Below are 13019 nucleotides of genomic sequence, written 5' to 3' on the forward strand. Positions count from 1 at the left end.
TTGCTGCACAAAATTATAATAAGATGTTATGAATATAGTAATAATGTCATGTACAATTTATTTGCAATGAAATTGACTAGACTACATTTCTTCCCTACACTACCAGTCAGTAGACTATACTATGGAGTTGGAGTCATTTGATAGAGCATCCATCAACTACACAATAGAAACACATCACAATACAAGACTGTGTATAATATGTTGTGTACATGACAAGTAGTCAAACATGAATAATATTAGCAGATTTCACTGACACATGTACATCAGAAACTGTTGATATCAACTGGGTCACATTTTGTGGCATCTCTGAAATTTTTGGTTATGGGTCAGTAGTAGGGATGAAACGAATATTAAATTTTAGGTATTCGAATATTCTTCAAATTAATGTATGAATTAACGAATTATTCTTTAAGAATTTTCTGTATAATTAGGTGCTTGAAAGGGACAAAATCACTTTGATTACTACTAAAACTTTAAATGTTAGAAAAGAAAAGTCCTTTACATGTATTATTAAGATGAAAAATTATATTTTAAAATGACAGTTTTCAGTTGTCAAAATGTTTTCAAGGTTAAATGTGTACATTATCCGAATATTTAACGAATACGAATATTTCTTAACGAACGAGTAACGAATATTCGTACTATTCGTTTCAGCCTTAGTCAGTAGCAACTATATTTGTAAACATGACAAGGCATATCCTACAGATATTATGTAGAGCAACCTTACAAGTTTTGTATCATGTCAAGATTGGAGTTTACTCAGTCGAAACGCAACCGTCAAAAAACAGGCGATTTTAGTTGCACGTGCAATTTACAAGAAGTTCAAAATGGCATTTTCGACAGGCCACGCGGACGAGAGAAATGGCGTTCAACCAGTAAATTTCTGGCAGATTTTCGAATAAAAGCAGTTGAAGAGATGATTTATGAAGATAATTATGCCGTTTATTTAATCTTGAAACATGTGGGCTGGGAGTATTTCAGTGTTAGAACTGAACAAGAATTTTACTACTCCCGATTTCACTTTGCTGTGGATAAACGAAAAAGAGTGCACAAAATCTGAGTCAACGAAAGTGATAAGGTTTGTATGGAACACGTGTAGTAGCTGTATGAAACTGTATACATTTGTGAAACGAATTTGTACTCTGTTAATATAGAAGAGGTTGTTATTCAGTATCTTGTTATACACAATAAACCATACACCACAGTGCCATAAGGTGTTAAAACAACTTTTGTGGATTGCCAAAATGTAAAAGTAACTTTTTTGAAAGAAATTTTTGTAGTTCAGATATAGATCTCTCAATTGTGAAAATGTCTCAGTTGTTCCACACCTTTTGTACATGGACTAAAATCAAGTACAAGTAAAGATTCGCAACAGTGACATCATTATGGACAATCTCCGTTACGGGTTCAGTAGTCAACGGTATCAGCCTCAGTTTACACTAATATAATCTTCATATAAATCTTTAATCATTTAGTTGATACTGAAAAAATTCTCATATCTTGTCTTGGTGCTTAGAAATAGTGCCACAAAAAAATATTGGTGCTATACCTGTGGAACCATGCATAACGATGAAGTTTGAAACAAACTGGCTGTATGCCACCATGATGTGATAACACTCACCCAATGTAAAAGTGATAAGGAAACTAACAAGATAATTCATGAAGAAATAAAGTTGAGTTTGTGAGATAGTCTGGACTCGTAACAAGGATTGCCTGTACATAAAACTATGGGAAAGACATCTCCCTACATTATCTATGATAAAATTTTGTAGATAAGATGCCTGCAAAATCCATACAATCTCTTTATCCCACAAAAATTTCGTGTTACAGTAGTTTCAAAATAATAACCATTACTGCTATCTTAGTTTCACACAGTGGTGTACATATTAAAAATAAATCATCTGTTACAACGTCTTCTACTAGGTCAGACTCTTGCAGTGCAACTGGATTCAGCAACTTGTGATTTCACATCCAATGGTAAGGGCTTCCCATTGCTTACAGCAAATATTGGCAAGTTAGAACATTGCTGTATGTTATGCGGACTTAAATATTGTCCCACGGTAACCTGAATTTTTTTACAGTCTTTATTTAGACCAGCTGTAGTTGCATTTTTAATGTGTTTTACAATGGTGCTTTACCACTGTACATAATTGCACGGAGCTACTACAGTGTAACCTCTCTATTACGGACATTTTGGGACCTAGAATTTTTGGTCACTTTTTTGCTGTAATATAGAGGTTTTCCTCTTCAGAGGTAAAAAATGTATTAAACAGACCTGTTGGGACCAAGTTTTTGTCCTTATTAGGGAGGTTTTTCTATTATGTGTCCTTAATTCGGGGCGTTTGTTAAGAGAGGTTCCACTGTATATATATAATATAATAATACAAATAACTCCTTGAAGTTTTGAATTTGTAATCACTGATAGTTACTCGAAATGGATGATTACCATAAGGCAGGAAATTTTAAATTATAAATACCTTTAAAAGTATGTTTAGATCTACAATTTCTTGATTTTTGAGGACATTTAATTTACCAAAGCTACTGAAATGTAGATTCATCAATTTTTCTTGTCGTGCGGTATCTCTTTTATGAGTCTCTGCTTTACAAACTTTTGTTCCTGTTAGCACCCCCTGATTTAGTATGATGGGCGTTGTTGTCTTCTAAACTCTGAATTCGCTGAGAATTGTATTTGCTGGATTTTGATGGTGTGAAATGTACTTTTGTAGCATGTATGTATGTATGTGGGAAATGTCACGGAAGTTTTTTTCATTACTGCTGTAAGAAACTGTATTGTACCCATGTGTACTTGTGACGTTTGTACTGTACAGGTAACCTTGGTTTGTAAAAGCTGCCAGAACAAACTGATTGTACCAGATGCAGTGTCGTACCATGATAACTCCGTTTTGGAATTAGAAGGCCCTTCTGAAATAACAATGACTTGGATAGATGAAAGTGGCCTTGGTAAGTTGGTCGGTATTGTGAGCTCTCTTTGTGGCTAGCTATCCATTCCTCAATAGATTTTAGTGTGATTTTTTTTCTTTTGATCAATTTACCTCACATTTAATAATACTACATTCTAACGGCTAGTACATCCAGTTGTATCTTTGATGTACTTTGAAACTATTACAGGATTAGGACTGTAATGGATGACCAGGCCTCTGTGTATCTCCACGACAGGAGCAGTATTATGCGGGATTTACCCTGGACACAGTAAGAATGGAGTCCTTGAAGATGGCTGTACCCCAAGCAGTTTCAAGTTATTGCTGAATTTGATGGTACAAACTTTCATCTCTGGTCAACTCGGAGTAGTGGCAGCAGTATTCTGGCACAGGAAGTCTCCACCAGATAATTGTTTTAGAAATTGTTGATTTAAAGTGTGCAAAAATGCTATTTGTCATCTTACTGTATGTGTAAACAGCAGCCAAAGTGCACAACTTTTTACAACATAATTATCAAGTTTGGGCTTTTGTCTAGTTGTGCAAATTAATTAGCAACACTAATATGGCTTGAAACAAATTGTACCCACACCTCAAAACCACCTTGCCATTACTCACCAACTTTGTTCAGTGCTTTGTAGCTCGTTGCTAACTTACTGCACCTGTCGAATTTGGTTGCTGTGAGAGAGACTAGGACCTGTTGTTGCGTGACCCCCAGTGCAAACAGGAAAGAGCATTGCATCTGGCAGCTACAAGCGCTTGTAGTCAGACGGTGTTCTACCGGAAGAAGCGCTTGTTTCTTCGCGGGAAAACAAGCTGTGCAACTAAATACGTGTAATAAAGCGTATTTTGACGGTTGCGTTTCGACTGTACTAAACAGGTGTAAGAACAAGTTGATGTTGTGCTACTTCTAAAAACCAGGCACCATGCATCATCTGGAATTAACCAATTTTATTATTTTAACCAATAGGTATTTGGTTGTGCAATAATATATAATTAATTTATTGTAATTCTCAGATTTCATAATTCATGAAATTTTCAATTACATTGCTATACACTGCTAAGGAAGCGATTGTTAAACAAACCACTTTTAACAACATATTACGCACAGAAGTATCTTCTAAACTGTTTTATAGTTTGACTATTGTGTTTTTTTCCCACAAATTCTCTCAACAAAACCTCAGAGCTGCTCTTCATTTTTGTTTGCATACGTAGGGGATACGTCCCCTTCCCAACTTGAAGGGATAGGCTATTCCTGGTAGTCTACGAGGCTAGTATTGTTGTTTCTCAATTGTTAAATGCCTGTAAAACCCGAAGGGAAGGTAATTCACAAAGTCCGAGGAGAGTCAACACACCCATATTTCAGACCACCAAAAAACAAACCACCTCAAAGCAAAGTTTACCAGTGTGGAAATTTAGTACAGCCTTCACTTTGCTTTTATTTCTTATGTAAAAGCTGCTTTTACTATTCAACGGTTTTGCTCATGTGGGTACGTACGGACAAACATAAATAGGTAGATAGGTACACCCAACACACACACTATTACGAAAACAATTTTAGTAAACCAGGCGCGCGTCCACAGCCAGCCTTTGGTGGGCGCACGCCTGGTTTAAAAAATCAGAAATTTTAGATTTGAGTAAGATCACAGAAATAAAAAGCAATGAAACAAGGGAGGCCAATTACACCTCCCTCGTTGAGACTTGCTCCCCCAAGTAATCACTTAATAATAAAACTGCATTTTTTTTCTTTGCAGCACGTGTAATTTCTGAATCACTAAAGTTTTTGTGTTAAAAGGGTATGCTAGGAAGATTTTTGCTTTAAAAAATCAACAGTTCCTAAGTTTGAGGCCATGCATAAAGCCAAATTATCAGTTTATGAAAACACTATAGTAAATTCAACCAACTTTAATGTAATACTGAACTACTCTAACAGAACAATTTAAATGATATTCCACCAAAACACCGGTGTATAACTGAGGTAATACCTGTATACAATATTAACTTACTCTACTAATTCCAGGTAGGTTTAATATCAGTCCAAGCACTGGTGCTCTCCGTAGGAAACTTATAGCATGAGGGAATATTCCCCTGTATAATACATGTACATTATTTCCCCCAATATGTTGATAGCACTTACCTAAATAACAAAAAAAATCCATAGGATTCAACCAGCATTCCAATAAATGGCCACCCTATGAGAACTATGGTAATACCAGCAAAGAAGAAACCAGTTCCTTTTAGCTTGTGACGTTGGAAAAAGAAACTGTAAGTCCGTGCCATACCGATGATGAAACCAATTCCAGCAACAAATAAAATCTGTGAAGAGTAAATATCAAGTAAATACAAGTAAATATCAGGTAATACAATATTGACCCATAGTAGCACCAACAACTGGTGGGGAGAGAGTAATCTGACTGGAACACTGTACACTCACTAGTAGAGTGATGTAGTGTGAACAATATGTACTTTGCGATACAATTATGAAACTTTCCACACAAATTATACTCCTCATGACATTTATTTTTTGATATAGTGCCATTGCAGATTTGACCACATAACTTTGTTTTCATTCCAAAATTGTGATCATCTGTATTATCAGGAGCTCATCAAATCCTATGGACAAGGAGTGTGTAACTCCATACACTACTAATACTACGGGGGAAATTCAAACATGGCGTCCAGTGTTACTATGTATATAATTGGTTACATCATTCTTACACACAACAAGGATACACTGAATGAGCTGCTACTCCATTGTCTTGTGTGAAGGTAGTAAAGCTGCTTTGATAGGAAGATCATCAAGTCAAAGGTAAAGCTTGGAATAGTCAAGTGAAGTAATTTTGCATGGTAATCGACTGTAGAAATACTTTTCTGCTAAGCCTGTACTATTCCTCCATTGTGCCACTGAACTTCGTTTCCATAGCTTCTCTTCATTGCAGCGGAAACATGACATGCTTGAGCATGCACCTCTACATAATATCCTAATTAGGAAATTTCAAAAGTTACTTATAATAGTGCATGGCAGCCATGTTTGAATTTCGCTGTTTACAGAGTTACTGCTCCCTCGTCCATAGGATTCGATGCTCTCCTGATATTAGCCATGACGCTTCTTGCCCATTAGTAATTTACACCCCAAAGACAGATAAATTAAGAATTACGACTATTACATAACTTTGGAATACATGGTTCACTTCAAACAAACGTCAAGTTGTTTCTTAGATCAAAACCTTTAATTTGAAACCATGTTTTAACAGTGTAAAGATGTCTCAGCGTGATAAAGACAAAAGTGACGAATTTGAGAGACTAAGGAGTCTGGGAGATAATTGTATAATCACACATTGGACTAATCAACATTTAGAAAATATTTCTTCATATACAATAACATCCTAACTTTTGTTGTAATGTCTTTATGGTGTGGCAGTTGACTCCATACAATTGTCTACTGGAGCAATTAGTATACCTCCGTACTAGGGCTGGAACGAAGATCATATTTTAACCTCTGAAGCTTCTTACAAGAAAGCTACCAAAGCTTCAAAGCTTTGTTGATTACATCATGTTGGTAATGACTGATACGATGGGTGCATGGTCTCACTCTTTGCTGCAGCTATTAGTACAGGCTCTAGTACAACAGTTACTGCTTAGACCACAAATATACCAAAATTTGTCAATGATAGTTACATGCTTCCAGGAATGGCTTTTTGACTAATTATACATGCTAGTACCCATGGTTACGAAGCCTTGGATGGGTACAACTACCTTCAAAGGTTACAAAACCCTCAATGGTATCTGAAGCTTTGTTCCAGCCCTACTCCAAACACAAACTCAAAGTGCATTGGTTATCATTCTTGCTAAAAAGTAGTGATCATTAAAAGGGTGTTTGTAAAATGGACAATATGTCACCAGTATGACTACTAGTATCACTAGGGAATGTGAATGAGTAACTTACACAATGCAGCTGTGAAGCCATTGATGTACTATTGTCACCCACATAGTAGTGAAATTGGACATAAAGAAGAACAAAGATAAATCTGTGGATCTACTTGACATGGTCATTGTAATAAGGTGGTCTTATTAATGAGGTCATGAAGTACACCTTAGCTATGTTTGGGACCTACTTGACATGGTCACTATAATGAGGTGGTCTTATTAATGAGGTCATGAAGTACACCTTAGCTATGTTTGGGACCTACTTGACATGGTCACTATAATGAGGTGGTCTTATTAATGAGGTCATGAAGTACACCTTAGCTATGTTTGGGACCTACTTGACATGGTCACTATAATGAGGTGGTCTTATTAATGAGGTCATGAAGGACACCTTAGTTATGTTTGGGACCTACTTGACATGGTCACTATAATGAGGTGGTCTTATTAATGAGGTCATGAAGGACACCTTAGTTATGTTTGGGACCTACTTGACATGGTCACTATAATGAGGTGGTCTTATTAATGAGGTCATGAAGTACACCTTAGCTATGTTTGGGACCTACTTGACATGGTCACTATAATGAGGTGGTCTTATTAATGAGGTCATGAAGTACACCTTAGTTATGTTTGGGACCTACTTGACATGGTCAATATAATGAGGTGGTCTTATTAATGAGGTCATGAAGGACACCTTAGTTATGTTTGGGACCTACTTGACATGGTCAATATAATGAGGTGGTCTTATTAATGAGGTCATGAAGGACACCTTAGTTATGTTTGGGACCTACTTGACATGGTCAATATAATGAGGTGGTCTTATTAATGAGGTCATGAAGGACACCTTAGTTATGTTTGGGACCTACTTGACATGGTCACTATAATGAGGTGGTCTTATTAATGAGGTCATGAAGGACACCTTAGTTATGTTTGGGACCTACTTGACATGGTCACTATAATGAGGTGGTCTTATTAATGAGGTCATGAAGTACACCTTAGCTATGTTTGGGACCTACTTGACATGGTCACTATAATGAGGTGGTCTTATTAATGAGGTCATGAAGTACACCTTAGTTATGTTTGGGACCTACTTGACATGGTCAATATAATGAGGTGGTCTTATTAATGAGGTCATGAAGGACACCTTAGTTATGTTTGGGACCTACTTGACATGGTCACTATAATGAGGTGGTCTTATTAATGAGGTCATGAAGTACACCTTAGTTATGTTTGGGACCTACTTGACATGGTCAATATAATGAGGTGGTCTTATTAATGAGGTCATGAAGGACACCTTAGTTATGTTTGGGACCTACTTGACATGGTCACTATAATGAGGTGGTCTTATTAATGAGGTCATGAAGGACACCTTAGTTATGTTTGGGACCTACTTGACATGGTCACTATAATGAGGTGGTCTTATTAATGAGGTCATGAAGTACACCTTAGCTATGTTTGGGACCTACTTGACATGGTCACTATAATGAGGTGGTCTTATTAATGAGGTCATGAAGGACACCTTAGTTATGTTTGGGACCTACTTGACATGGTCACTATAATGAGGTGGTCTTATTAATGAGGTCATGAAGTACACCTTAGCTATGTTTGGGACCTACTTGACATGGTCACTATAATGAGGTGGTCTTATTAATGAGGTCATGAAGTACACCTTAGCTATGTTTGGGACCTACTTGACATGGTCACTATGATGAGGTGGTCTTATTAATGAGGTCATGAAATACACCTTAGCTATGTTTGGGACCTACTTGACATGGTCACTATAATTTTTGGAAGATCTTGCCTAGGATATCCCAACTGTACCAAATGGTACCAGGTGGACACTTCTATGGAATTATTTCTGCTTAGCAGGATGTATAGTACCAAAGCACAATCCTACCCATAAAAGTTATTGGTGACATTTGTGGGTTCGCACTTTCTCATATTAACCAGAAATCAACACTATAATTATTGCTTCCCGAACGCTTTTAAAACTTGTTATATAACAGTGTGATGTACTAATAGCTGCTACTTAGCAATGAAAATTTATTAGCAGTCCACACATCTAATAGCACTTTTAGAAAGATGTACCATATCATGCATTGTATTGTATCAGTGACTACACAGCTGTAAGATACTGTTTCAGGTATATTGCACATCATTAATAAGACCACCTCCAGTGTTGGGCAAGTTACTTTGTAAAAGTAACTAGTTACATATTACATATTACTTGCAACTGAACTATTTAGTTACAGTTACATATTACCGATAAAATAAAGTAACTATAATAATATTACATATTATATTACTTTGTGTCCACAGCCTTAAGCTGTCACATGTGGAACTACCACTTTATCACGTGACATGATTGTGTTGTTGGACAATGTGTAAATCTTGGTTATAAGTAAGAAGCTGGTGAATAAGCTTCATTCAGTAGGCTTCGTTACTTCGTTGTGGCTAGGCGTTACTCAGAGGCTAACTAACGAGATTAGTAACTTCGTTGCTTGTAGTAATAATATTACGTAATATTAGACTCATTACAGTAACTGTATTACTTAGGTAACGCATTACATTTGTAAGTAAAGTAACTTGAGTTATATTACCTGTTTTATAGCGTATTTCGTTATATTACTTAGTTACTACAAAAGTAATAATATTATGTAACACGTTACTCCCAACACTGACCACCTCATTATAGTGACCATGTCAAGTAGGTCCTCAAACATAACTAAGGTGTACTTCATGACCTCATTAATAAGACCACTTCACTATTAAGGACACAATTTTCACTCCCTATAGCTAGGTTGCCCATTGTAAGGTTTCGTTGTGTTAATTACCACACGTCAACTCACATTTCCCATGGCAAGTAATCCTCGATCAAAGAACAGCATCACTCCTAGAAATATGAACACTGCTCCAAATCCTGTCAGCCCCACCCCTATTTCTGCAACAAACCACATCAAAGTCAATACTAGCTAGCTTATGCATTACTTGTATTTAGCACCATTTGGGGTTTCCCCCTGGGTATATAAGCTGAGCTAACACTCTAATACAATAAAATATTAACTCACTAACATTGCTCGTATATACACAGCCTGATACACTAGGGTAACTTGTCTGATCTCATGCAATTTATGTATTTGTGGCGATCAAATCTGTTGCGTGTTCAGTCCCGGTTGTGTACGGAGTGTGCTACTTACTTTGCATATCTGTCAAGTCCAACATCGTCAATAGTCAAGGGTTCAAGGAGTACGTCTTCTTTGTGTAAACTAATTCATTAGAATACAAACATGTATCACGTGATTACAGCGGGAAAGATGAATCAGGTGATTGATGAGGTTCAGTTGCAGAGAAAGGCTTTCTCCCGTCAACCAGGTGACTACGTGTTGTCTAGAGATAGTGTATTAAGCCTTTTCCACAGCTCGAGCAGTGTTGGTAGATTTTCGACCGCCAATGGACTCGGGGACGTGCCTGAATATGGTCCAGGCGCTAACAGATACTCTAATGTTGGCGTGTAATTTAACCGGCTCGGTTAGGATCCCCTTGTTCAGTCTGATTACACTGGGACTGTATCCTGAGGTGAAATAGCAGTGGATGGACTGTTTATATTGCTAGTCAAGTGATACATCCACAGGCACTCTACCCATTACAATCTATCAATGGTAACCGCGTGAAATTGTTAGGAGCATTGAGAGAGCTGAAGGTTCTGTGTTCATCTACATTACCAGTTAGCTCTAGAAGTAATAATACCCTCTTTGTGTGTGTGTGTGTGTGTGTGTGTGTGTGTGTGTGTGTGTGTGTGTGTGTGTGTGTGTGTGTGTGTGTGTGTGTGTGTGTGTGTGTGTGTGTGTGTGTGTGTGTGTGTGTGTGTGTGTGTGTGTGTGTGTGTGTGTGTGTGTGTGTGTGTGTGTGTGTGTGTGAGAGAGAGAGAGAGAGAGAGAGGCAGCTTAGCCAAATGGCTAGAGCATTGGCCTGGTAATTAATGGTTTGATGCTCGGTTATCAGGGCCGCCCAGAGAAATTAAGGGGCCCAGGGCAGAGTTAAAGTGGGGCCCCAGAGGCAAGGAGGTTTCCATTCTGAATCACAACTTCACCCAAGCTATAAGTTGAAGACCAAAAAAAAAAAAAGGTCACAGCCTGCTGACAATGACAATAACTACCACTCAAAAACCATATATCTCCCTATCTATAAGCTTGTTACACTGCTCCGCTGAAGAGTACTGTGACTGCTCTATTAGAGTATTTATATCTGACTGCTCTATTAGAGTATATCAATCTTTTAAACAGGTAATCAAGGGGGCCTCCTGGGGTTCCTTTCAGGCTGGGGCAAAATGCCCCAGTTGCCCCCCCTGTGGGTGGCCCTGTCGGTTATGCCGAATTGGTGTTATTGTCTCCTTGAGCAAGAAACTTTACTCACATTACTCCACTTTACCCAGCTATTTAATTGGGTACCTGGTGGCCTGGTGTCAACTGTCCCACCCAGCTGTAACATCAATGGGTAACTGGGGAAGTAAATGTCAACTGTCCATGCCTCACACATCCAGGTGTGCCCACACCTTCACCTCCTATGGTACAGCCTCCTGTGGGTTACTAGTCCTGCCCCAGAAGGATTTGCATGTGCTGACTCCTAGCTACTCAGTTGACTCCTACAGCGGTTTAAGCACTTCTTGCAATTTTTGTACGGTAATCGTCACGTGGCTAAAACGTATGCGTGACTTTTTGGAGTGAGTTTTTGGATGAATGGCAGGATCTGAATATCGTACAAAAGCCAACTCAGGTGGCAGTACAGGTTAACATTGTTGGTAGAGATGGTGCCATAAGGCCGCCATTATTTATCTCACCTTCAGCTGTCTCCTCATAATAACGCTGTGCACCGATATGGTGATACCACTACAGACATCACAGTGGATACTAGCAGTGAAGTTCATCGTGAAGTAAGTTTCTGATTAGATTGATATGCTGGTATGTAGTACTCTAGAGATAGTCTCGTGCCCAGCCAGACTTGCACTAATGCGTAAACACCGTGACAATGCTCGAGTTTCTTGGGCCTGGAAGTGCGATCCAGCCAAAATATTGGCTGGCCAATCAGAATCGAGGAGTTGCACAATCGCATGAATGTATTGGAAGTAGATGAAAAAGCAGACTATTTAAAGCCGTTTATTAGAAGTTACTCTCCTAGACTATTCAAGACGTATGTTGTCAAGTTGTTTTTCCGGTATCACCTTGTGAATCGTGACTTGATGTTTCACCAGAAATGATACGCTATCCTCTACTAATATGATAAATGAAGAAATTGCACTAAGTAAACACCCTATTTTGAGTTTTATTTTATTCCTAGCCATTTTGGAATGGTATTTCAATGTTTTAATACGATTAAAAAACTCCTCGATTCTGATTGGCCAGCCAATATTTTGGCTGGATTGCACTTCCGGGCCCAAGAAACTCGAGCATTGTCACCAGACAGTGTTTGTGCACATTAGCGCAAGCCCAGCTGGACACGAGACTACTCTAAAGATGGGACCATATGACATGAATTGGTTTAATTGGTGGCCACTAATGCCCCTAATTGCCTGATTGAATTGTCTGGCATGCTTGAAATTTGCCATCCTAATAAGCCCTTTTGTGTTTGTTAGGTTCTATAGTGTTCAGAAAAGTGATTTAAAATGTGTCCATTAAAATGGCTATGTACAGTATATAGTGGGAGAGTCAATCACATATAGGTACCTTTTAGTTAGTGGGTCATCTGGTACCACCTACAGACTTAAGATTGTGTATTGTAAATAAGTTATTATATAGGTAACAGACGACTTGTCTAATTATTATTAGGTGTCCAACAGTTCTGTTCACTCATATTGCTATTCTGTGAAAATCATAAAATCTGGAAAGAGTAGCCAGCAAGTCACCCGACAAGTACACAATTTTACAGAAAAGTTTTCATCAATTACTGGCATTAAAGTGTTGCTAATAGACAAGTTTGGTAACCAAGTACCAGATAATCTGGATTTTAATCTTAGGTATTTTGAAGGAAAGTCATCCAAAAAAAAGTTGGCTATGCTCTAAAGAAGACCTCAATACCATGCATAAGTCGCTCAAGAAAGACAAAGAGGTAATGCCATGGTGTGAATCAAACTCATCAAAGCGCAAAAAGCAGAGTATGTCCCAT

The 13019-nt window shown here is 37.9% G+C and overlaps 2 protein-coding genes across 2 annotated transcripts in view; one reads left to right on the forward strand and one right to left on the reverse strand.

Moving 5' to 3' along the window:
* LOC136261022 (vesicle transport protein GOT1B-like) lies at positions 1-10209 on the reverse strand. Its single transcript, XM_066054988.1, has 5 exons — positions 10058-10209; positions 9710-9801; positions 5074-5252; positions 4943-5024; positions 1-156 (listed from the first exon to the last, which is right to left on the reverse strand). The coding sequence occupies exons 1-5, from the start codon at positions 10080-10082 to the stop codon at positions 115-117; spliced, it is 420 nt and encodes a 139-aa protein (XP_065911060.1). The 5' UTR covers positions 10083-10209; the 3' UTR covers positions 1-114.
* Positions 10082-13019, forward strand: part of LOC136261017 (meiosis 1 arrest protein-like) — a 20850-nt gene continuing 17912 nt past the window's right edge. The window contains exons 1-3 of the mRNA XM_066054983.1: positions 10082-10232; positions 10279-10436; positions 10492-10597. Of these exons, the coding sequence (XP_065911055.1) occupies positions 10148-10232; positions 10279-10436; positions 10492-10597 (349 nt within the window). The 5' untranslated portion in view covers positions 10082-10147. The remainder of the gene's footprint in view (positions 10233-10278; positions 10437-10491; positions 10598-13019) is intronic.

The sequence above is a fragment of the Dysidea avara genome, chromosome 7 (assembly GCF_963678975.1).
Source record: "Dysidea avara chromosome 7, odDysAvar1.4, whole genome shotgun sequence".
Classification (NCBI taxonomy): Eukaryota; Metazoa; Porifera; class Demospongiae; order Dictyoceratida; family Dysideidae; genus Dysidea; species Dysidea avara.

Bases quoted from the DNA above. Each gene is read 5' to 3' on its own strand.
- LOC136261022 (XM_066054988.1), bottom strand. From the start codon at position 10,082: ATGTTGGACTTGACAGATATGCAAA. The intron at 9,802-10,057 runs GTAAGTAGCACA...GGTTTGTTGCAG, and splicing joins GGACTTGACAGATATGCAAA to AAATAGGGGTGGGGCTGACA. The intron at 5,253-9,709 runs GTGAGTTGACGT...TACTCTTCACAG, and splicing joins GATTACTTGCCATGGGAAAT to ATTTTATTTGTTGCTGGAAT.